The sequence below is a fragment of the Centruroides vittatus genome, unplaced genomic scaffold (genome assembly GCF_030686945.1).
Source record: "Centruroides vittatus isolate TY-2023 unplaced genomic scaffold, ASM3068694v2 contig_787, whole genome shotgun sequence".
In the NCBI taxonomy this organism is placed as follows: domain Eukaryota; kingdom Metazoa; phylum Arthropoda; class Arachnida; order Scorpiones; family Buthidae; genus Centruroides; species Centruroides vittatus.
Window position 1 is genome coordinate 82,953 of NW_027122507.1, and position 27,012 is coordinate 109,964.

General features: G+C 34.0%; 1 protein-coding gene across 2 annotated transcripts in view; it reads right to left on the reverse strand.

Annotated features, from left to right (window-relative positions):
- The window catches only part of LOC136981683 (ubiquitin-conjugating enzyme E2 Q2), a 94,149-nt gene that overhangs the window by 41,165 nt on the left and 25,972 nt on the right, over positions 1 to 27,012 (reverse strand). For both annotated transcript variants that reach the window (XM_067278025.1, XM_067278024.1), the window contains exons 2-5: positions 13,629 to 13,733; positions 3,090 to 3,191; positions 2,921 to 3,006; positions 2,824 to 2,847 (exon numbers count right to left, since the gene is read on the reverse strand). In XM_067278025.1, the coding sequence (XP_067134126.1) occupies positions 2,824 to 2,847; positions 2,921 to 3,006; positions 3,090 to 3,191; positions 13,629 to 13,733 (317 nt within the window). The remainder of the gene's footprint in view (positions 1 to 2,823; positions 2,848 to 2,920; positions 3,007 to 3,089; positions 3,192 to 13,628; positions 13,734 to 27,012) is intronic.

Consider the following 27,012-nt stretch of genomic DNA (forward strand, 5'->3'; position numbering starts at 1 on the left):
ACCAATAAGTTGTGAGTTTTTCTTCTGTTGGTGTGCCACTGTGCTGTGTATCAGTGTTTGTTTTGGTACTGATTTGTCTGTAGAAGAGTCTTTTATTGTTTGTGTATAATTTATTTTGTTGTTTTCGTAGTGAACATGTTTTGTATCATTTGAGTCTATATGCTTTGGCTGCAAGTTTTTGTTTTAGTGTATCAATGTATTCTGTAATGTGTGTGTTGTGTGAGTTTTGATTTTCTTGAAAATGTTTTTGAGCTGTTTCCTTAATTTGGGTGTTATATTGTTTTTAGTGTATTGTGTCAGCCTGTCTAATTGCTGTCTAATGTCATTTATTTGTGTTTCTATTCTTCTCTGCCAGGCAGGCTTGTGATAGAATTGTGTTTTCTGTGTATTTGTCTGTGATTGTACTTTCAGTTCATGGTGTGTCACTACTGTGACTGCCCCAGCATAAACTAATGTATGAATGTCTGAAAGTGTAAAAATTGAATGAATGTAGTATGGTAGTAAGTGAATGTTTACATAATTTAGTGTTTTTCCTACTACCTTTGATGTGTTTATTTTTGGTATTTGTGGTCTGTGTGTGGGATCTATATCTGTATATTTAGTGAGTGTTTCCTGAAATATAAGTGAGAGCGTATTAACTAAATCTGTGTCTATGTTATCAGTGATGGATGACGAAGTGTCTGTAGTATCATTAATGGTAGTTGTTGTATGTGTGTTATTATCAATACTTGTTGCTGATTATCCTGACAGGTTACATGATCTTCATTAATGTTAAATGTTTCTGTCTCTTGATGTATTTGATCAGCAACCTGTTGTTTGATAAGTTCAAGTGTTGTTTGTGGGATAAGGTTGTTGTGTATAATTGTTCTTTTTTGATCAACAACCCTTTGTTCAGTGACAATCAGGTGAGGATACTGTTTTATGAATCTATTGTATAGTTGTTGTCTGTATGCTGTCATGTTTGTTTAGAGTTTTGTGATGGTGTAGTAAGTATGGATGATAAACTCGTTCATTTCTATTGTCCATTTCATCTGTTGGCATGGTTTTCCAGCCTTTGTGGTCTGTGGATGCATTGCCACAGAAACACCAAGGCTAGGTTGGTTCCTCACATCTGTTGAGGGCATTGCAGTAGTCATGCTCGGGCCAGTGCTGCTTTCGCCACCAGTAACCAAGGGAGACTGTGGCCTATATTTCAAACATGAGCCTCTGCCTAACCCACAAATGTGGACCTTGTTAACCTGGGCAATGCCCAAGCTGGTATCATACGTTGATCTGGTTACTATCATGATAAATATCTCCACAGAATGTGGGTGTGGTCACTCTTAGTTTCATTTCTCCCCATAGACCTCACAGCTCCAGCCTGCATTGCCCTATGGATCAGTAAAATTACTGGGCTCTCCCACCATGACCCATCTTGATTATATATATACAGTCAACCCCGCATAAGTCGACACCCCAAGGAGAAGTTGAAATGTGTCGAGTTATCTGATGTGACGACTAAAGCGAAGTTGGAAATAAAACCACAAAACTACAATTAGGAAAATAAAGTAGTGCGTTATACAGTAGTATAGGCTTACAATACATTGTGTCCTCCATTTACAATTACTCTGTAGATGAAAAACTGAAAAATTCATTTAGTGTTATTTGTTTTGAGCACTTGACTGTCTTGACTCTTTTTTTCAATGATCATGAACGCCTTGAAAACATCATCTTTGCAATTGTCAATTGCTGGCAAGTAACGTCCAGCAGCGCTGCTAGCTGTTTGAGCGCCTGTGTGCAATAACGATTATGCTGCCCCTGTTTAACTACGACTACCTACGCTGAGCTTGCCAGCAATACCAATTTGCTGCCCCACATGCGGTGAATGCCCGCTTACGGTGGGCCTGGTAACGTCTAAGGATTCTTAATGCCTCTAGCGTGAGAAAATGCAAAATTGGATTCTGGTGTGACGTTAATGTAGATTGTATATTTTCTTTTTGTTTATCTGTAATTATTTTATACATAATAATACATAAAATTTTAAGGCATTTTTATTAATATGTATATATATTAATAATATTAATGTATTATTATATTATTAAATATATTAATTATATATTAATAAATAAATCGACTCCCCTCCTGAAAAAAAAATGAGTTTGCACCACATGTGCAGAGTAAATTCATTTTTTCAGAAGGGGATGATGACTTATCGGAGCGTGGGACGGCAAAAGTATGTCGATTTATCCAGTAGTGACGAGTTAAACGGTGTCCAGTAAACCAGAGTGTTTTTAACATTAATGCCTATGTAAGTCAGCCAAGACTACAGAAAAGTGACTACTTAACCTATGGTGTTGAGTTATCCAGGTGTTGACTTATGTGGACTGAACTTTTGTATATATATATAAATATATATATTTGGCACCAGAGTTAGGCACCATCTCTTGATAAATTTAATAATTGTAATTTTAATTAAACATTATAACCACCGTTGAGGTTTATAAAGTAACCTTATATATATTAGAAGAGATTGAATCAGAGGTCCAGGTAGCATAATTGGTAATGCATCTGCACGATAAGTAGGAGTTGCAGGTTCAAGTCCTGCTCCAGGTCAATTCTTTTCTTCCAGTAGTTCTAAATTATTTAAATTATTTAATTAAAATTATGATTATTAAATTTACCAATAGATGGCACCTAATGCCTAACTCTAGTGCCAAATTGTCTTATAAATTATTAACATTATAGCCATTTCTAGCCGGATAATATTCGGCATTACTTGGTGTTTAGCTTTATAATATTTAGCAGGTTTAATGATGATGTTTGTTTATAATAAAAGTTACTTACATGGGATTCCCAGCAGTTGCCGCACTGCATATAAAAAATATACATTTGTGAGATTAAATTAAAGAACTAAAAGTTACAACAATTATAAAATTCATACTTTGTATCCTCTTCCATCTCTATGTGAAGGTCATCAACTTCTTCATCGTCTTCATCTTCAGAATTTTCTTCTAATTCATCATCAGCCTAATCAAAATTTTGAACTTTTTATTTTTATATCCTGATTAATTACCTATTATTTATAAACAATAATACTGATCATTACTTACTTCTGAAACACACGATAATTCTAATCTTTCAATTTCCATTGGATCATTTAAATTGTGAAATTTGCAAAGTTCTTTCAATAATATTTTAACTTGTTGTAGTACCTATGAATAGTTTTAAACACTTAAATAAATAAATAATAATAAAATCTTAATTTAAAAAATAAATGTACAGTGAAACACCATACAAGACGAAGGATAGGTTCCACATTACAGGAAACCACATTATACAAACCATATATGTTATGTATGAATAGTGAGTTTGGTTATAAAGCATCACAGTTTATATGTAACACGTGTTTTGGATAATGAAATATCCTATAACATGAAACGTATCAACCACATTGTACAGGATTTTACAGTATATACAGTGCAATAAACAAATAATAATCTATTGATAATCATTTAAACTTTTCAGATATTGATTATTCAATTACAAAAAACCTTACTCATCATCTACAAGTACAATAAGGCATGTATTACTCTAGCAATGGCTTTAATTTCTACATGTGAACATATTCAGGCATCTTAAACATCCATCTTTAGGCAGAAGCAATTATCAAATACTTTTGACAAATTTACATAAAAGAAATGTACAGTATCATCCAAAATGTCATTCAGGTTCCCCACAGAGCAAAGTGCAGCAATAGGAAAAATATCCAGCAAATGGGTTGTTTTAACTTTCCTGGCAACACCTGATGTGCCATCTGTTACAATGATATAATACAATACTAAAACACACCAATTTACACCTAAATGCTACTTCCAGCAAATGAACAACAAAATCTTTAATGTTCAAACATTTTCGGCCATTTTCAGGAGGCCCTTGTCAGGAAAAATTGATTCGAATATAAAAAACAGTTCTATCTTTTAACTGTTTTCGAACATAGTTGTGTTCTAATTTTTAACACTTAAACGATGTTGTATACAGAGATTGTTATGTATATAATTAAAATATTTTAAATAAAGTATAAACACAAATAATATACAATATGGAGTTAATATAAAATAAAATATCTATGGTGGTAAAAAAATATACTATACATGAAAGTTAGCCCGATGTTTTACTGTATTCGTGATGAGCAATACAGAAAAATTGTTTCCTTTACATCACCTAAGGCTAACTTTGTACAAAAAAATGATAGTTATGCTTTGTGGTATTGTAAATAATACTTACACAATTGTGGAATTGGAATATAGTTGGAGTTAATGCAACTTCTGTTCATGCCACTACATAAATTTCAATAGCCTCCAACAAACATAAGTTGTGTTGGTCAAACACCTTGTGTAAAAGTGTAGCTTCATTCTAACAAGTAGAAACTCCGGGTTCAATAGCAAACTGGGCTAGTGCAGTATTGCACTTCCCCTTGGACACATCATATCTGTGGTCTCGTATTCTAGCCTCTAGTGATTTGTATGTGCACCCGATGTATGCTAAATGCCTATTGAACCAATTGTCTTGCAATGGAATGTGGTACACTCCTCATGCTTTCTTGTCATTAGACTTGTCTTTTGCATTAGATAAGATTTTATATTCGAATCAATTTTTCCTGACGAGGGCCTCTGAAAGACAACTGAAAACATTTAAACATTAAAGTTTTTGTTGTTCATTTGCTGGAAGTAGCATTTAGTTGTAAATTGGTGTGTTTTAGTATATAATTTCCAGTTTGTATGCCAGTTTTTTTTGTCTGATTTACTCATGGTGATGCTGGCCAAGCTATACAGAAAAACAGTTCTATCCCTAACCAAGATTAGAGAAAAGCTGTGGTTCCTAATTAACTGTCAGAACAACAGGGCATTTCCAATGTCCATCTTTCATATAAAACTTCTGTACGGATGTGAAGCTCTACTGCCTGAAGAATGATTTTTGTGCCTCAGAAAGGCTATTCGATGCACCAGACGACAGATGTAATGTACCATAAATTGAAACAACTCATCGAACATGAGGAGAACTTATATAGACAGGATTTTAACATCCTGAAACATGTGGATTACAGAGTCATTGATCTAGAAACATAGGTCATGTGTAATTTGCAGTGTAAATATGAAAAAAGCTCTTTTGAATAATCAAAATTCAAAAACGGCATCCGAAACCTATGTTCACCAACATGATCACATGTTGGGACATCTCTCCTCTGGATTATTTCTGCAAGATGTTCGAATTTGGTCCTATGTTTGTGCCTCAATCAGCTGCACTGAATCCGTATTCGTTCATTCCGAATGTGGAGAAGTTACTATCTAAAGGAAATAATAAGTATACAGACACCCGCAAAGACTATCTTTGATGAAAAGCACTGATGGCAATTGAAAATTACAAGCCTGAACCCGATGTATAGAAGTTCTGGAATTATGTCAAATGCAGTAAGAAGAGGCTAGAATACAAGACCACAAATATGATGTGTCCAAGGGGAAGTGCAATACTGCACTAGCCCAGTTTGCTACCGAACCCGGAGTTTCTACTTGTTAGAATGAAGCTACGCTTTTACAAAAAGGCGTTTGACCAACACAACTTATGTTCGTTGGAGGCTATTGAAATTTATGTAGTGGCATGAATGGAAGTTGCATCAACTCCAACTATATTCCAATTCCACAATTGTGTAAGTATTATTTACAATACCACAAAGCATAACTATCATTTTTTTGTACAAAGTTAGCTTTAGTTGATGTGAAGGAAACAATTTTTCCTTATTGCTCATCATGAATACAGTAAAACATCGGGCTAACTTTCACATATAGTATATTTTTTACCACTATACATATTTTATTTTATATTAACTCCATATTGTATATTATTTGTGTTTATACTTTATTTAAAATATTTTAATTATATACGTAACAATCTCTGTATACAACATCATTTAAACGTTAAAAATTAGAACACAACTATGTTCAAAAACGGTAAAAAGATAGAACTGTTTTTTATATCAAAACCAATTTTTCCTGATGAGGGCCTTTGAAAGATGGCTGAAAACGTTTGAACATTAAAGTTTTTGTTGTTCGTTGCTGAAGTAGCATTTAGGTGTAAATTGGTGTGTTTTAGTATATATTTTCCAGTTTGTATGCCAGTTTTTTATCTGATATAATACAATGTCACTTCATGCCAACATTTATTATATGATTATAACACTTATGTGTTGTGGCATTACAGGAATGGAGTCCTGGAGAATGAACTTGTCCGGTAGCACTTTCAGTAGTATACAACTACTGTCTTCAGGAGGTCTATCGAATACAACACTAATCCAACGGTTTCACAAATTTCCAATTTTTGAAATTATCGAACAATATTTCCGATGGTTTAACAGATTTTCCGTTTTCGAATGTTATTTAAAAATCCTTTTGTTCATCATAGAGCGTGGATGGGGTTTAGATTAATTTTAAATAAGCATGTTGTATGAAAAATAAGGTCGTAAAAGAGCCCAGAATATGCATGAAATATAAGCTTTGGCAAAAAGACATCTGAGTAGCAAAAACTTCAACATCGTGAGTAGAGTTGTTTGAAAGCTCTTACCCAAATTTGTGGTATTTTGAGAGTTGGGGAGTTGCACGGTTCAGTAGCAGAAATATAGAGATTTCCAATTAAATAACTCTTTATGTTTGTTACAGCATTTCAGTAATTTTGTTTTACTCCAAAAAGGCTGGTAATTGTGGTCGAGCACTTGCTTTGCTAACCCTGTAACTGTCCTGCCATTTTTGATGTCTTCTTGATGTTCAAGGATATGTGAACATAACCTTCTGGCTGTGGCCCCTACATAACTGGTTTCTTCACCTGGCTGTGTATGTTTTAGCAGGACTTGGTAGATTCCAGATTTTTCATTCCACTGGTACTTATCTCTATCATTACACAATAGACTTCTTAGACTTGGTGGCAGTGTTATTGGTAAAACAAAACCATTAGTTCTAAACATATAAGCAATTTTTAGAGAAATGGGATCTAAATAGGGTATTGGGGATGCGCTATTCTTAGGTTTTCTTTATTAGGAAGAAAAGATTGCAGAAATAATCTATTCTTAACACGGTTTTGAAGAAATGTAAATTTAGATTGCGAATAACCAGCATTTAACATACCACTATAAATGATAGATAACTCATCTTCCACTAGTGACTGAGAAGAAGATATGCCCTCCGTATTAGAGAAGAAATAGCAGAGTTTTTGTAATGTGATGGCTGGAAAGCAGTAGCAAGTATGATTTGTGGTGCTTTATTATTTCTGATAGACCATGAGTGTAAGCTCCGGAGACATACATATGTCTAGATCCAGGAAGGAGATTCTATTATTTTTTTGCTCTTCAACGGTAAAATTAATTAAAGGATAAATGGAGGCTAACATTTGAGTGAAATGTTGTAAATCCTCATTGGAGCCGTCCCACGCAATTAACACATCGTCAACGTAACGTATATACAAGAGAGGATACTGGATAATTAAGGGGAGCATTAAAAATGCGATGTTCTAAATTCCTCATAATAAGTTCAGCCAAAATAGAAGATAATGGGGAACCCATTGGTATACCTTGTGTTTGTTTATATATTTTCCCATTAAACTGGAAATAATTATTTTGAGTGACAACAAAAAGAGCTTCACGCAAGTGTAAAACATGTGAAGTTGGGTAACCAGAATTGAGGAATAAAGTATTTGCCAGCATGACAGCCTCGAAATGTGGAACAGATGGAAATAAAGAAATGACATCGACTTCATAATGTCAGTAGGAGTTGGAGGGGAGGTTTTCTAATTTTTGTAAGTTGGTAACTAGCTTCAATAGAGGCAGCTGTTACAAATTCAGAAGGTGGAATCAAAGAAGTGATATGTTTTGCTAGCACAGCCTCAAGATGGTACGTGGGATGCAATCGTTTATTGACTAATGGTCTTAGAAGCCAGAAAGATTTATGCATTTTTGCCTTGAAAAATAATCTAGGGCAGGTGACATTCTTTGGAGGATTGAGAGAACCACCCAACGATTCCACTATTCCAGGTAAAGCTATAACTTTGCATGCTTTTCTTAACACAGTTGAAGTAGGATCTTGTTTTAGTATGATGGATTTAGAATGTTCGAGGAACACTTTAGCTCTATCTAGGAAATCTTGGTTTTTGCATAGAACAAAACTTTTGTCTTTATTGGCAACTAATAGATTTAACTGATTCGACACCAGGAAAGATTTAACCATCCACGATGTCTTCACATTGGTTGTTGTAGTTTTAGAAGAATGCTTCGATTCTATGGCTGTCAATGTAGACAGGTCTAACTTAGGCTGCACTTCTGGACATTTGGTACTCCTTATGGCCGCCATAGCGAGTGGTATCAGTTGTGAGTAGTTCAGGTTAGGAGAAGGTATAAACTTCGGCCCCCGTGTCAAGGTATGATGGATATTCTCCAGTACTGTAATGTTTGTAAAGTTATAATAAGGAACCTCCATTATATTATGTTGTTTTCTGTGAGAAGTTGACCGTAACCAATAAAACTTTTTGTTCAGCTTCTTCCTGGTTTGGAGAGCTTTTTTGTTTGCTATGTCTCTAATTTTATCCAATTGCTGGTATAAACTGCTTGCACCACACTGTTTTCCAAAGCGTATATGGGCCAGGTACATTTGCATTTCTTTATCTGCTATTGCTTTACGTTTGTTTTTTATTAATTTTGCCAGAAGTTTTTAATTCATCATATATAGTATATCAAGCACCTACAAGTATATGTAGTTAGACCTTTAGCACTTTTTAGCAAAACAAAAGAAATAAATATTTTTCTCCATAAAAAAAATTTCAAAGAAATAAAATGTATGTATGAAAATTAAATTTCTAGAAAAACTTACAGAAGTAATGTTGTTCAGCATTAAAAATTGTAAATAAAAATGTTTTCAGGCTAGAATCCATATTTTAAAGTTACAAACTAATGTGCGTCATATGATCCTATATCGTGGTTGCATCAGCTAACGTTAAGAACAGGTTATGGCTTTTCTCAATTAATCACCACAACGCGTCATGGTCAAATATCATGAAAGCCATGACACGAATTTTGCTTTGAGGTTGTTTTGAATTAGCCACAATGCATTGTGGCCGTTTTGAATTAGCTACAATGTGTCGTAGTTGTTTTATTCCACTGAATGAGCGATTTTGGTCTTTGGCCTAACATTTCGCTCGTCAGTTTCAGACATTCTTGTTTCATATTTGTGTTTGTGATAAGTTTTATGACTTGCTGAAAGTTTATATCGGGGATGGGCAACCTTTTTCTATGTAAGGGCTGCATTTTAAGACTTTTGAACTGATGCGGGCCACATACAAGAGAAAGAGAAAAAAAATGTTGGTAAATCAGAATTATTTATTCATATATAATTTTAATTTAGCATAGGTATACTTAATTTAGCTTCTGGAACTGATGTAAACGTAATATATTAGAAATATTCAGTTAAATATTTGTCAATGCTAGTTTTAAATTAGTTTCGATGTGTCTGTTAGCCAATTTCTTGTTTTAATTTTTACTAAATTCATTGCAGGAAAAACTATTTACATACATAAGTTGTAGAAAATAATGTTTGAATTTTTGCTGCATACTTCCTTAAGCTGGAAAATTGATATATTTATTCACATTTTATGCATCGCGGGCCGCAAAATATACGAATGCGGGCCTCATGTGGCCCGAGGGCTGCAGGTTGCCCATCCCTGGTTTATATCATCAAATTTTAACACAAAAATTAATTGGACACTTCCCATTCAGGTAATAAAAAAAATTTATGTAAGTGAATTTAATTATATATATATATTCTTTTAATGTAAAATTGATAATTTTCTACAGATTTACTTTCTGCTCCATTAAAATTGCAGGTTAGCATTGACCAATGAAACTTAGTCATCAATCTTCATTTGATTGGCCATTTCTATAGTATTGTATTGAAAAATTGATGGAAATTTCACAATCAATCATTTTCTCCATTGTTAAAAATGAAGTGACTAGTTCAGTCAATAAAAGCACCAACATTAATTTGTATGGGCACAGCTGAAATTGGAAGACCACTAGCACTCATGGTTGAGTTATTATTTGGAAGGTGAGAAAAAATCAATACTTATCTCATCCACAGCTGGTCATTGAGCTGAAAAGAGCGCTTGGAATAGAAATGACTCCACAAACAATTTGAAATCACATTCATGAAGATGGATTTAGGGCACATAGTGAGAAAGAAATCTTTCTCAAGAAAACATCACATTGCAAATCAATTGGCATTTGAAAAACAGTGTATCAATATTTCTGATGCCTTCTGGGAGAAAATTTTATGGTTCAACAAGTCCAAATTTAACCTATGCTCAGAGAGAATGCAGAAAGTTTGGAGGCAGCCTGGGAAAAAAATTCCCTCTAAACTTTCTTCCATATTTGATGGTACCAGCTGACATGCATGTGTGGTACGATCAAATATGGTGATGGTAACGTTATGGTTTGGGGGCTACAAGGCAGCCGAGGGTGTTGGAAAGCTTGAATTTATCAATGGCATTATGAACACCTAAGTGTATTGTCAGATCCAGGGTAACAACCCCAAAGCACACTGTCCATATTACAGATGATTTTTTGTTAAAATCAAGTCAATGTTCTGGAATGACTTTCCAGAGTCCTGATTTGAATCTTATTGGGCATATAAATATGGACTGTTTTGGACAAGACAAACAGCTAGGGGACAAAAGATTCAAGACGAAAGATATGAAACGGGCATTATTGGAGGCCTGGAACAACCTCAGTGAAAATACAACTAGAAAGTTGGGACTACTGATGCCAAAGACTCAGTGCTGTGATAAAGGCCTGGGGAGGAAAACAAAATATTAGAATACATCCTTATGAGTAAATAAAAGTTTGACTGTCTAAAAGGTAAATGGCTGATTAATTTTTTGCATCCAATTTAGAGGTAATCAACATTCAATTCATATTAGCTTTGATCCATGTAAGTTAATATAAGCAAACTCAATAGTTAAAAATCTCTACCAATAAAAGTTCTATCTAACTTTATAAAAATCATACTACTCTTCACTTAGCTTCTTGTTTGGATTTGTATCAGATTATTATTTCAGCATCTGAATCTGAATCAGGATCTGAAAAATTATATTAGTTTAGCTTGATAAATCAGAAATCATTATTTGCATAAAATTGAGTACACAACTTGTTAGGTAAATTAAATACTTCGAGCTGACGTCACACCAACTATTTTACTGATAAATATTCACATAAAGAGGCATTAAAATAAATGCTTTATTTTCCTGCGAGCACTTTCAACATATTTATAAACGTCATATTCAGGCACAATGAATAATTCTGCTTTTGCCTGAAGACGAAGTTTATAAATATGTCAAAAGCGCTCGCAGGAAAATAAAGCATTTATTTTAATGCCTCTTCATGTGAATATTTATCTCGTATCAATTGGTACACACATGTAATTTTACCAGTGTCTAATTACTTTTTTGCCACTGTATATACAATAGGACCATATAATAAATCTACATTAAATAGTGTTATCCATGACTCTGAGATTTCTAAACTATTAACTCATTGTCTTGCAACTAATATTTATTATTATATTTTTTGTTAAACAGATCCCGACACAAAATTATTTTATTTTTACGTCATTGCATAAAAATCTTTTTATCTATGTCATTATGTTAAATTTTTTGTCTATGTTTGGTATTAATGTTTATAAATTTAAATTTGTATTAAATTTTACATTAAATGAATGAGTTTGCAATATTTTAAAATATAATCTTGTCTGAAGAAAATATCAATGCGATGTTGAAAGTATTTGGTAATTTTTTTCACCAATAAAAGAATCTTAATGCCAAAAGACAGTATACTGTTTTTCTATTTATGATTATGAAGTGTATTTATTTTATTTATGAATTATAAATTATACCATCATAATCCCTTCCCATCATTTGTATGTTACAGATGATAACACATTCTTCAAACTTTATAGGTAGAAAATATAAAACTAATACAAATTTAATTTCAACAGATATGAAAACTAACCCATCAATCTGAAAAACACTTCACAGAAACAATATTTTTCTTATGACAAAAGTTAAAGTTGAAAAAGGTATGTATATACAATATGAAAGTAATAAAATATAATAGAGCATTGCTTTAGTAAAATGAAGATATAATCAAATAGCTTAATTCAATCAATGTTAATCATACCAGGTGTATAAGCTTAAATCTGCTGTTTTTTAGTCAGAAAAAAAAACGTTTTTTCATAGCAAGCAAAAACAAATTTATTCAAAGTACTTTCCCTGACTAGCGACACATTTTTTCCTTCTCTCGGGCAATGTGTGGATACCATGCCAAAAAAATTCTTTTTCTTTCGAGGCAAACCACTCATCAAGCCATTTCTGGACATTTTCGTAAGAATCGAAGTGACGCTCGGCGAGCGCGTGGCCCATCGACGAAAATAAGTGATAGTCAGAAGGGGCCAGGTCTGGTGAATAAGCGGGATAGAGTAGCACCTCCCAGTCGAGTGTCTCCAAGTAGTTTCGGACCAATGTTGACGAGTGCAATGGTGAATTGTCGTGGAGGAAAATCAGCTTGTTGTGTCTTTGCTGATAATCTGGCCTTTTTTCACGCAGAGCATGGTGCAATTTGATCAGTTGTTGGTAGTAGCAGTGAGCATTGACAGTTTCACCAGGTTTCAACAGCTCATAGTAGACGATACCCTGCTGATCCCACCAAACGCACAGCATCGTCTTCCGTCCAAAGCGATTTGGTCTTGGGGAAGATGTTGATGGTTTGCCTGGATCAACCCACGATTTCTTGCGTTTAGGATTCTCGAAATATATCCATTTTTCATCACCAGTTAGAATCCGATGAAGAAATGACTTTCTTTTTTGTCTGGCGAGTAACATTTTGCATGTGTTTTGGCGTTGCTCCATCTGCCTATCGTTCAATTCGTGCGGCACCCATTTTCCGATCTTTTGAATCTTTCCCATGGCACGTAGACGCATGGAAATGGCTGGTTGAGTAACACCCAGTTGCTTGGCAAGCATTTTTTGTGATTGGGTATCGTCCTCGTCCAAAAGAGCCTGCAATTGATGGTCTTCAACCTTCCTGGGCCGATTTTCACACTTCTTGTCGCTCAGGTCAAAATTGCCGTCTTTGAACTGACGAAACCAATCTCTGCATGTGGTTTCCAATAAAGCACTGTCGCCATAGGCCTCCACAAGCATTCGATGAGCTTCGGCAGCCGATTTCTTCAAATTGAAGCAGAAAAGCAGAGCTTCCCGCATATGCTGTTTTTCTGGCACAAAACTAGGCATGATTACCAAAGGAAAAATGTATGATGTCGTATGAAATCGCTGATGATGTGCACTGATTAATGTTGACAAATGCCAAAATCACCGGAAAAAAAAAAAAAAAAAAAAAAAAAAAAAAAAAAAAAAAAAAAAAAAAAAAGACATCTCCACGGTAGCTTAATATGCTTACTAACGCCATCTATTAGCAAACAGCGGATTTAAACTTATACACCTGGTATTTACTACTTGAATAAATATCATTAATCATCAAATCTCTAATATGTATAAATTGTACTTACCAGATTATCCCTTCCAACTGTGTTCGTTAATATTTGTACAGCAGAAGTGATACAAGGATCTTCTGTATCTGCAAACCACACAGGAGGAGTTGAAGGATATGCTTCCTAAAAAGAAAATTTTTAAAATTTATATATCACACAATAAAATTTATCATATATTAGCTTGCAAAGAAATACTCATTACTACTAAAATACTGTATTTTGACAATCTTTATGTCAAATAACTTTCAAGAGTAATGCTTAAAAACAAATTTCTACATGTGAATAATCTACAAAAAACTATAAAAAAGACTAAATGTACATGTTTCTTGAAAACTGCTTAAACTTATTTAAAGAAAATATTGAAAGCACACTACAATATTTTAATAGTGTGTGGCTCTAGTAAACATCAAAGTCCACAAAACATTTCACAAAGATACATATCACAATAAGCTGTCATGACCAATTCTCTATCCACTAAATTCCTTTCAAAATTTTACACATTTTCTAATATAGATTCATAAAGATTGACCTAATGCCTACAGAGATGATGTTCAGTAGTAAAATTTATTATCCAACCACTGTAAAGTTCCAGTTGACCTGTAGAGTTGTATGATAATTTTAAGGATCTGTAACAATAATTCAAAATTTAAACAGTTCTAGCATGTTTCAGTAACAATTTTTTATTTTTCAAACAGTTTTGACTATCTACGTAGCCATCATCAGAATTAAACATCAGAGGGTTGATCTTGATGATAACTACTTAAATAGTCAAAAACGTTTCATAATGCCTCCATGGTTCTTAGTTTATGGTTATCAGATGTGCATTTTAAAAGCATGCTCCTGCTCATTGTGGAGACACTCCTTGCTCGCATGTTGTGCTAAAGATGTACTATATTTGTTTTTACTAATATCTTATTGAGACATTTGAAACATTTGTCTCAACACTTAAAGGGAAGACTGCATTAACAATAAAGAATCTTGTTAAGTAAATTGAATAAAAGGTTGGATGTCACGCCAACAATTTTACTGATCCAAGAGAAAATTCACAAAAAGGCATTAAAGAAACATACTTTAAGAAACATTTTTATTATCCTGCTATCGCTTTCAATGTATTTATTAACATTGTCTTCAGGCAGAATATTAACGAAATATATTTTTGAACAAACTTTTCAAACTGGAACAAAAACAGCATTAGCCGCTTGGAACGAAACAAATTTAAAAATAAAGCATTAGAATTAAAATACGCGTAACATCGTCGCGCATGCGCTATACTGCGCAAAGAACAAGAATAGCATTAGTTGTTTAGAACATAATACAAAACTTAGTGTGTTAATTTAAATTCGTGTAACATTGTAGCACATGTGTCCTACAATGTAGAAACTGGGATTGGCATCAAGCATGTGGTTGAATGCACATAGCAACAGATCTAATGCAGGTTTTTTAACTGCTTGTACAGACTGATCCAAATTCCAGGCAACTCAAGTGTAGGAGAGTTGCACATAGAAAGTAGTGTGGTGTAAAGGGCCTCCCAAATATACACCAAGTTCCTTTCTCCACAACACCTGAGCATCATCATACGGTTCCAAAGTGGGGTATGGTGGTGCTGTACAACCATCTTGGACAGTTCAGTGTCACAGTTGCCCCCTGCGATAGAACATTGGTGCTCTGTTATGCGGCTGGATAGCATCCTGGTGCCCCTACATAGTGAGTGTGCACCCCATACAACAGGTTTTCCAACAGAATAGAATATACATCTGACTTTTCTAGGATCGAAACCATATCCCTATTGTTATATAAGTCTCCTCAGACTAGGGTGCGGGTGTAATGGTTAAAAGTAAGGCATTTTGCCTAAAAATTCGACAGAGTTGGGCAGTGAGGCAGGCACAAAATGGTAGAGAAAGGCAAACTACTGTCCAGTCCCTTGGGCTATGTAATGTGGTAGTTGGGAAAAAGGATCTTTTGACTCTGTTTAGGATATAATAGTATTTGGAGGAGCCATATCTGCTGCACATACTACAGTGCAGATAATCCCCAATTCAGAGTTGGTAAAATGCTATGTGAAGGCACAAAAACTGCCCTTCTGATTAAAGGGGCTATGGTTGCATTAACATACTGTTGCAGCTGAAAGGCTGTGGCTGGGATAATTGGGGGAATGCTACCAAATTTGTGGTATACAGAGAATACCAAGCCTCCCTGGGACTTAGAAATGTCCAAGTCTAAAAATGCAATTTTTCCCCCAACTTCTTTCTCCCAGGTGAAGGTAATAGAGGAGTATACACTCGTCAGGTGACGTTCTAATATCAGTAAAGATTCCTCTGTATCCTGCCATGCCAAAAGATTCCTCTGTATCCTGCCCAGGATGCTATCCAGCCGTATAACAGAGAACCAACGTTCTATCACAGGGGACAACTGTGACACTGAACTGTCCAGGATGGTTGTACAGAACCACTTTGAAACCATATGATGATGCTCAGGTGTTGTGGGGAAAAAAACTTGGTGTATATTTGGGAGGCCCTTTACACCACACTACTTTCTACGTGCAACTCTCCTACACTTGAGTTGCCTGGAATTTGGATCAGTCTGTACAAGCAGTTAAAAAACCTGCATTAGATCTGTTGCTATATGCATTCAACCACATGCTTGATGCCAATCCCAGTTTCTACATTGTAGGACACATGTGCTACAATGTTACACGAATTTAAATTAACACACTAAGTTTTGTATTATGTTCTAAACAACTAATGCTATTCTTGTTCTTTGCGCAGTATAGCGCATGTGCGATGATGTTACGCGTATTTTAATTCTAATGCTTTATTTTTAAATTTGTTTCGTTCCAAGCGGCTAATGCCGTTTTTGTTCCAGTTTGAAAAGTTTGTTCAAAAATATATTTCGTTATGATTCTGCCTGAAGATGATGTTAATAAATATATCGAAAATGCTAGATAATAAAAACGTTTCTTAAAGTGTTCTTTAATACCTTTTTGTGAATTTTCTCTTGGATCAATAAAGAATCTATATCCATATCCATGGCATAGCAATCTACATTTGATAATCCCTTAAAAAATAACAGCAACCAATAATACATGCAATAATATAAATTTACATTTCATCAAATAAGTTTAATTTTTATTTTTTTGCTTAGATTATTTATTAAATACATTGTAACATTTTTGTTCATAATTTTTCATTTAATCTGTTAACACTGTATTATTCTGTGTATATATTAAAAGCAAAATGTTCCTTCTGCACTGAAACTGAAATCAACACTTTACAAAGTAGTGGTGTGTAAGTAGATCACACTAGATCGCAAGTGGATCCACAATTCGTTCCACCAAAGGACCATCCATTAACTTCCTCCGTGGACTCAGCATGAATTTGTGGAAAGGGTTAACAAAGGGAAAGAAACGTCTTTGTGTAGGGATAGGAGACATAAAAAGACTTCACTTTTGACTCGGACTTGAAGAGACAGCTATTTGTTTGCTCCCATAGCAACTATTTTTTAAGTTTGGTTTTTGAATAATAGTACACAGAATACAGATTTAGAACTTGGTTGCTTGCTGTTCTCTTTATCATATGTATTTCCTTCAGAATTAGCCCAAGGTTGCTGTTGATTACTATACAGATTTGGTTTTAGTTTTATATTATTTTTAATAATTTTTATCTATATATTTACGTATTAAAAGCAAAATGTTCCTTCACTACAGCACACCAATAATGTAAATTCAAAAATTGATTTGATTTACAATTTGAAAATTTCAAAACCACTTTTAAACAGATTTTAAAAACATCTTAATTTTAACTAGATTTGATTTTTAATTTTGGTTTCAGTTTTAGTGTAAAGATCAAAGTTTTAATTACTATTTTATTTAGAATTGTAAGGATCTGAATTGTTGGCCTTCAACTTATTTTGTCTATCGTATTATATCATGACATCACAGTTTGTCACCTTTTTGCCAACTACCTATCGACTAACTGTCAACTTCTGCACCTGAGAGAGAAACATCTGTTCGGTTCTCAGACACTAAAGGAACATTTTCCCATCACCTCTTAACCTAATGTTCAGTATCTCAGAAAAACATTACATCAAATTCGTTGGTTGTCATACAGATCTGGACTTGCCAAGAGTTCCTCCGCTCCCTCAACAAGTGTGCTGCAACTCCCGTGAACCTCAACTATAGGACTAATCCTCATCTATAAGACTCAACTCATAGAATTAACCTCGTTTATACGACTTAACTTACCACTTTGGATTAACCTCATTAACTTCATCTATTGAACTAAATTCAACGCTTCGTCAGTCGGATTCATCGTCCGGAACGATCAAGCCCAGGTATTTATCACCATGCGAACCTACGTACACTCTCTCTCTCAAAATACTGCAATATTAGGCCTTCCCTCTTCCCTTTGTTAATGTAAATCCCTTATGTTCTATGTCAATAAACAAGTTGTAGTGAAACGAAGTCTCTGCATAAGTCACTTCCGGTGCATTGTCTCTCCCTCCATCTGGAATCCGATCGCTCCGTAACGTGACCGGTCTTTAAACCGCCACGGCTTTCGTGTCTGTTATGACACGATGGTGTCAGTCCTGACAGGGCATCAAAGAAGTGCCAACCCCCCGGTCACAGAATTAATTTAATTTTAGTTTTTATAATTATTTATTTTAATTTTCACTGCATTTTTTGAACCCTTAATTACATTTTTTTCAATTAATTGAAACTCTCTTTTCTTTTGCAACATAACTGTAGAAACTTTTTACCATTGTTTTGCACAAAAGATAATCAAATTTAAATTTATTTTAATTTTTTTTTTAGTAATTTCATTAGTTTTTATTTTATAAATTTGAATGCTTTTAAAAATTTTAAAAGTTTAATTTTAAGTGATTAACATTAGTTGAACTATCAGGCTACCTAGTATTAACATAAACATAGTATATATTAATTCAAAAGCAATTATGTCAAAGAAAAACGACATTAATCCAAACTTTGAACCTGCTATAGACATTCAATATACAATCTGCTTAACTTGACGCAGATCCCTGAATATGACCAAAAATGTTCATCTTTTAAACAGTAAATGCTGGGAATAGACAGAATGGTATAAATTTTTCACATTTATAAAAAAGTTCCAGCTTTAGGATTTAATTAGTTTATGAAGATATATTTAAGAATTTTTTTTCTAGTTTAAAACCAATCACAAAATTTCTCACCAGAAAACACAGAAATGCAATTAGAATTGTACCAAAGATAAGAAAACAGTTAAAACCCTCTCTTGTGGTTATTTAAAAATGCATCTGATCAGCCTTAACAATTTCATAGACCCACTTAGAATGATTCCAACTGGTCCATATCATACCTGATGAATAAATATTAAGTCAATGATCACATCCAACAAATACTGACTCAAAAAATACATTCTAAATTCTAAAAATTGCAAAATACTTAAAACAAAAACCAAACTAATTCTTCCAAACAAATTTAAGCACAAGTGAAGTGCTTTATTGTGTAAAAGAACTATCCAAGCATTAAAACTTTTAACCTGACAGATATCATGCAAGCCTGTATTACTTTACTATTTTTAGCAGCCTGAAAAACACTAGCAAAAGAACTAGTTACATTTCATAAAGACATAAATCCAAACAAATGTGCCAAAAAGTTTCAAACTTAACAAATGTCTAAGTTATAAAGATGAGATAAAGAATCAGGTTATTGATAATTAATCATGCTATTTAAAAAATAAATCCATCAGAATTTATAAAAAACACAACATAAATATTTAAATTTAATTTAAAAAAAAACAAATATTAATAGACTTTTAATCATAAAAGTTTTGTATTTATTAAATTTTGAGAAACGTTAGCTAGATTTAGTTCTGTTTCAACCAAATTATCTCATCTATACAATTAATGCTATGTCTTATTAAAGAAATTTTTACACTAAAAATGAATATATTTTGACTTTTTGAAAGTTAAGCTCAGAGCAACTGCTATTTAAAATCTCTGTTAAATGAATTAATTACATTATCATATATATGAAGAATGGCAACACTTCCCACACACTCATCTTGAACAAGTAACAAAGTTGAACTACACAAAAATCATTCATTTGTTCAAGTGAGAAGGGTGAGTAGCTATCCAAATCAGCCCATATTACTGACTAATTAAGCAAACAAAACAATATAAAATTTGTACAATAAGATTAAAAGTCCAAGCATTTCAAGAAGAATATGAACAAAAATTGTTTATCACAGAAGTGACTATTAAAATCATAACAAACAAAAACAAAAAAATTTCAGCAACTATTTCCATTAGACAAGCCAGCTTTTGTTTAGATTAAACTTATATGCTTGTGTAATCTATCATATTTTCAACTAAGACAGCTTGTAATAAACAATGAAACATATATTTAAAAAAAATGTAATTACAAAATTCAACATTAAACAGAGAATTATTATATAAAAGATTACAATTTGTTTGCTTTTTGTAAAGTAGGTAATGAAAAGCCATAATTCTTTCTGTAATGTGTATTGGAGATGTTGAAATGTAAATTATTAGTGAGTCCACCTGGTGGCAATCGTTGCTGATGCATCATGGGAATGGTACCCGAGCACTCACTTTGAATGTAACAGGACAATAAACATAACACTTCCCAAAAAATTTCACTTTTCTTGTTGTACCAAAAGTCATAATGAAAACCAAGATTGGACAGCACGCCAATCATTTAATACGAGAGAATTCTTGTTATACAGGCATTAGATTACAAACAAATGTCGCTATATTTACAAGCGTTATAACACAACAAGTTTTAGAGCTATGCGAGGTTCTGCTTTTTATTATCGAAAATAATTATTTTTGGTTCAATGGGAAAATATATCTACAGAAGCAAGGAGCCCAAATGGGCTCACCGCTATCAGCGGTTTTAGCAGAGTTGCTCATGAGACATATTGAGCTCAGAGTTTTTAGCTTTCCCCTCACAATAGTGTACCCATTGTTATATCTCAGATACACATCTGGAATGTAGATAAATACACAATAATATCTCAGATACATGGATGATGTTCTGGTGGCTTGGCAAGACACAGAGGAGGATTTCCTCGTCCTCAAAAGTTCTCTTACAAAAGTTTATCCCACAATCAACTTTATCTGGGAGAAAGAAAACGAAGGAAAAATCGCATTTTTAGATCTAAAAATCTCTAAATTCCAGGATGCTATAGTATACTCCGTCTTTCATAAATTCAACAGTGTACCTCCCTTAATCCATGCCACTGCATACCAGCCACAACATTACATCAATGCGGCAATTGCCCCTTTAATTAGAAGAGCCTTTCTGTTATCTTCCAATCAAACCGCTATTGACAATGAGCTTAATACTATTCGTTCAGCAGTAAATGCAGCAGGCTATACTAGTGCCAAGTATATATACATCTTAAATAAGGTAAAGAGAACACTTTTTCCCGCCACTACTCTACATGTCTCAAAAGTATGCACGACAGTCCATCCCACAGTACCATTTTGTGACTGCATCACTGTCCGCATTTGCTGTATTTTTAGGCAGCATGTGCTTTTTCTTCCAGTCTCTCCGCAGCCAAATCTTAGGAGGTTACTATGCAATGACAGAGATGTGGTTTCCATACTAGAAAGATCTGGGGTTTATTCTATCCCATTGGAAAATGCAACCTCTGGTGTTTGCACCCACTACATTAGTGCAACTACCAGAATGTTGTCCTGTCACATTTCTGAACATCAGCATTCTATCAGGGTGGGCAAGTCTAATACTGAGCTAGCTAGAATGGTGTTGCAACACCAACACACCCCATTGTGGAGCCAGGTAATGATGATCAGGTGTTGTGACAACAGAAACCTTGTATATATTTGGGAGGCCCTCCTTACCGACACACTAAATCCGTGCAGCACCCCCCATGCTCAATTTGCTGCATATGTGGGTTAACTTATACAGCAGTTTAAGACATCGTATCTAGCACCACATTTCAGCGACTTATTGCACATACGCATTACAACCGCATGTATTTTATTTAAATTCTTTACGTTCCGTTCCATCTTTGATTTTATTCCAAAGCATTAATACCGTTGGAATAATTCGATATTTGTATTCAAAAAAGGATATTAACCGCATTTATCGACCTGAAGAAGACAAAAATAATCTCATTGAAAGTGCTTGTAAATATAGCAACATTTGTTTGTAATCTAACGCCTGTATGACAAGAATTCTCTCGTATAGTCATATTGAAAGTAAATTTAAAGTAAGACACCAACCAATGCCAAATTATCGGGCTAGAAACGGCTATAGCAATAATAATTTTAAGATAATCTGGTACTAGAGTTAGGCGTTAGGCACCACCTCTTGCAAAATTTAATAATTAGAATTTTAATTAAATAATTTTAAATAAATTGAGGCCTAACTGGAAGAAAAGAATCGATCCAAAGCGGGACTTGAACCCGCAACTTCTGCTAACCGTGCAGATGCGTTGCCAATTACACTACCCAGACCTCTAGTCCGATCTCTCCTTCCAGTATATATAAGCTTACGTTACAACCATCGATGGCCATTACAAAATTACATTACCAAATTATCTTAAAATTATTATTATTGATACAGCCGTTTCTAACCCGATAATTCGGCATTGGTTGGTGTCTTACTTTATGTATAATGGGTTAGTTGTTTATTTATAGAAAGTAAATCTATTTATAATATTGATGTGGAAAGGAAAATTGATTTTACTGAATTACTTCTTGCCAAATTAGTTCATTATCAAACGATCCTCTAAAACTACGATAGTTTCTCCCAAACAGGCTAGATGTCGTCAGTTAAAAATGCGAGAAGTTGGAGAATAAGGTACTTCCTCAGTTCCTCTCCAACATCCCATTATATACAAGGTATATAGATGGCATCATTATTTTTTGGAAGACAATTCCAGATTTAATGATATTTGTCAATACTATCAAGAATAATCCCTATGGGCTGATCCTGGAAGCAGAACAATCTAGCCCCTGGTAGGTGCACTTCTTGAACATAAATATTAGAGTGGAGGGGTCTGGTATCCACACCTCAGTATTTTGTAAACCAGGTTCCTTGACATCATACATACTAGTGGGGTTGTGTGATCAATTTCCTTACAAAATTGCGGCATACAAGGCATTAATTAAAAGAGCCTTTGCACATTCTTCCACTCCCCAGGCTCTCACTGCCAAATTAATATTTATAGAGCACACACACAGTTATCGCAACATTACACATGGGCTGATAGAATGTTATCACGAATCCACTCAGGACACACCTTCTTAGATGACCTGAGGAGCAATAACCAAGCCAAGGATGTAGAATGAGTCCCTATTACCTTTAACCCATACTTAAGATCCTTATATGCTGAAATTGCCAAGAAACGTCGGGTGTGTCTCACTTACAGGAGATGTCCAACTGTTTTTGACATGCTGCATAATAGAAAGAATCCTCCAAACTCGAACAGACTCCCTGACGTATATAGTATTCCCATTAGGGACAACAGATACAATAGAGATCTGGTATACATTGGGTCAACTAAGCACTCCAAGGGAATCAGGTTACAAGAGCATATTACTGATATATGACATGCAAGAACTACCACGGCCATCTCTACATACACAGCAGATCCTGACATTGTAGCGGACTTTAACCAGGCAAAACTCAACCTCGCTTTGCCCCCACAGAACATCTCAGATTGTTGGAGGCCATGAAGATATTTAAATCCAATTTTACAATCAACATGCATAAATTACAAAGAGGAGATGGTTTTGTCAATGGCCTGGCAAGCTTAGATTGACAACATGGTTTGTTGAGTCCTGGTAGGGCAACTGAATGTGCAAGTGCAACGTGATTTTTAATTTTTCGAGCTTATGTTCAAACACTTGTTCAAATTTTTATTCCAAAAGTTTTTATGAAGATACTTCAGGTAACCATAACAAAATCTGACAAAGTACTAGAAAGGAGTTTGAAAACGTGTTTTTGTTTTTATTTTGTTTATGTGAACAGTAATCAATTTGGAGTACATGATTGAACGTATACTTACAATTAGTATGGTTTTATATTCACATAAATAAAATCAGATTAAAAACAACACCTTAATATTTCCAGCAATAAATTATGTAATAATAACGTTTCAACTAATTTAAATAACTATCTTCAGTTAAACGAACTCAAACAAAAAAAGAAGGCAGAAAAAACAGAATACAAGCAATACAAATATTTAAAAATTCAAATTAATTCCAATGTAAAAATGCAGTAACATTTTAGAAACTAACAAATTGCGCATGCGCTACATATAGTAGTAATAATAAAACTAAAACATAACAAAAATTATTGCCGCAATAATGCGAAACATGTCTATTACAAGAAAATCGTTATGCACTTTGGAAAAATGATTTCCATGCAGTGGATAAACCATCTGCATCCCTATGGTTAATATAACCCGTGCTAATGTGGGCTTTGCAGATTTCTAGTTTTTCTAGATGTTTCAGCGCTTGTTTGTTGTTCGTGGCCCTAATGATAGATGCTTTGTCCCAATGAACGTCGACATCCTGATGTTTAGCGAAAGCCACGAGCACATCACCAACAGCTTGAATAGCACTGTGCACCAAGCTGTTATAATTCCACGATGCACCAAGATGAATTTTTGTCAATGCAAAAATTTCTCATTTTTTAAAAAATAATGGTGGATATTGTATTGGTTGCAATTATTTTTTTATTTTGCACAAAGAAATATATATATATATTAATAAATGTGAAAAGAAAAAAAAATTCTCTTTCAAAAGTTAGTTTTAATATAAAATTATAACATCGTGCCATCTAGTTTTAAAAAATTCTGATGATGAAATGAGATATCTCCGGTCAATCGGTCAAGGTTAGCACGTGGCGACCAGAAATATGTGGAAAATAACACGGGACAGGTAAATGGGTTTCTTTCAAACATTCGTTTGTCAAAATTCAATTTAGCAACATTCACTTTTCAAACTTCCCAACGCATATGTTTGTCAAAATTTAATTTCACGATATTCATATTTCCAACTTACCAACGAGAAATGCATGTGCAAATCTCGTACTACTGCCTGTTTGTAGAGTGTGTCGCCATTTTGTATTTTATTGCATTTTGGTTCTCGGTCTCCTGACTACCTACAAGTCTGGTGTTTTTTATGTGTGCATGATTTGGTCACCTAATACTCTGTGCCAAATTTCAACTTCTGACATGTACTCCTTCATACCTCTAAGCTGAAAAGGCAGTAGGCAGTACGATTTTATAAACAAGACAGTCTTGTCAAAAATACATAAAATGTTAAGATATTTTTATTAATATGTACATATTAATAAATAAGTCGACTCCCTTTTTGAAAAAAAAAGGAGTTCACACCGCACGTAAGTTGTGCAGTGTGAACTCACTTTTTTCAGGAGGGGAGTTGACTTATCAGACGTCTGAACAAGTGTGGGATAGAAAAAGTATGTAGACTTATCCAGTATGTGTCGAGTAAACCAGAGTTTTCTTTAACATTAACGCCTATGTAAGTTGGCCGGGACCACAGAAAACTGACTACTTAACCAACAGTGTCTAATTATACCTATAATGACATGCATTTATTATGTTTCTCTAGTTACATCTGTTTCCTCTGAGAAAATAATTTTTTAGTTTATAGAAAAATACAATCAAACCTGTTTTTATGCGGTCTTTTTTTGTGCGATTTTTTATTTGTGTGGTATAGTCGGCGACTAGTCTCATGCGTTTTGTCATGTCTCACGTTGACTTATTATAGCTAAATAAACTTATTATAGCATAAATGAACTTATTATAGCAATATTATTTCATGAATATGAGAAAAATGAAATAATTTATTTTTTAAGTCAACAAACCACCACCTGGACAAAAATATGTAAAACAGACGATATGCAAGACGATGCAGTCAAGTGCTGACATCTGTTGTCAATAAATTCTACGTCTGTTTTAATTACGTTAATTAAACCTTCAAAGTGCTTTCACATTCCTGGACCATTAAGATAAGATTCATTTCAAAGCGTAAATTGAAGGTAAATGTACTGTATTATTTACGTATTTTCTAAATCAGATTCCAAAATGTTTGGTGAGATTCCAAGTAGCTGCCAAGCCTCATCATGATTTTGTTTAAAAAAGCAATTCCTAGTTATTTCGTACGGTTTTGAGTTATTTTCTATGCGAGACTTTTTTTATGCGGTCCCTATCCACCGCATAAAAACAGGTTTGACTGTACTCTATCCCTTAGAAACTTATGACATCTTATGCGGACTCGACTGTAACAACTAAATTCATTAGCTAAATCAAATTCTTAAATTAAAAATGCTTGGGCATTGTGTGTGTACACACACTATGCCCAAGCACTGCCACTCTTCTCTCCCATTTCCCCAAACTAGGTAATATCGAAGCAAACAGGTCAAAGACTAGCGACATCAAACGAAATTTGTTCAATCATTGTCCAGTTGACCATCAACTGCCCGATCATTGACTCAATGTCACTCTATGTCATACCTTTCAATGGAAAGTAGGCAATCCATTTGATACCTCTCAGATCCAAAAAGTTCAATTTTTCAGGCAATCATCAACAATGCTCACACATTTGAAAGTTTGTGATAAAGGAGATTACATCATAGACCATAAAAAAGGTGTGCATTTCTGCTTCATGTTTTGGCCATGTCTTTGCTACACTGGGATCATGAAACTAAACTGTGTGATAGATTTTCATAGAAGAATATAAATTATTTCATTAGTTTTATTGAAATTTATAAATCTGTCAGTTCCCCAATTTTGTTTTCATTTATTTATTCAATTTATTCCAAACAGACAACAAATGGAAGCAACCAAAGCTAACTGATGTTACCCTTTGCTGCTTCCATTTTCTGATGCAAATCATCATCATAGGTTTAACTACCAACTACCAACAATAGTTCGTAGAGAGGTAAAAAAAAATGTTCATTGGTTCTGTAGAACTACGTCATGAGTGATATCACAAATGGTAATATTGCCCGATCATCAAAGGAAAACAGTCACAAGGCAATTTTTATGGTCATGTTGCCTCTTGTAATATCAGAAAATTGCTTCTGATGTCATATTGGAAGCAATGGCACTGTCTAGTTTGCAACAGGCTTAATGCTTGAAGCAATTGCCTCCTACTCTCAGATAACAAATATAACGAATGGTATTCATCCATAAGAATTAAAGTTCCCAACTGTCCAGTTTTGACCAACAACTGCCGAATTATCGGGCTAGCAAATGGCTATAGTAATATTAATAATTTAAGTTAATTTGGTACTAGAGTTAGGTGCCATCTCTTGCTAAATTTAATAATTAGAATTTTAATTAAATAATTTAAATAAATTTAGGCTTAACTGGAAGAA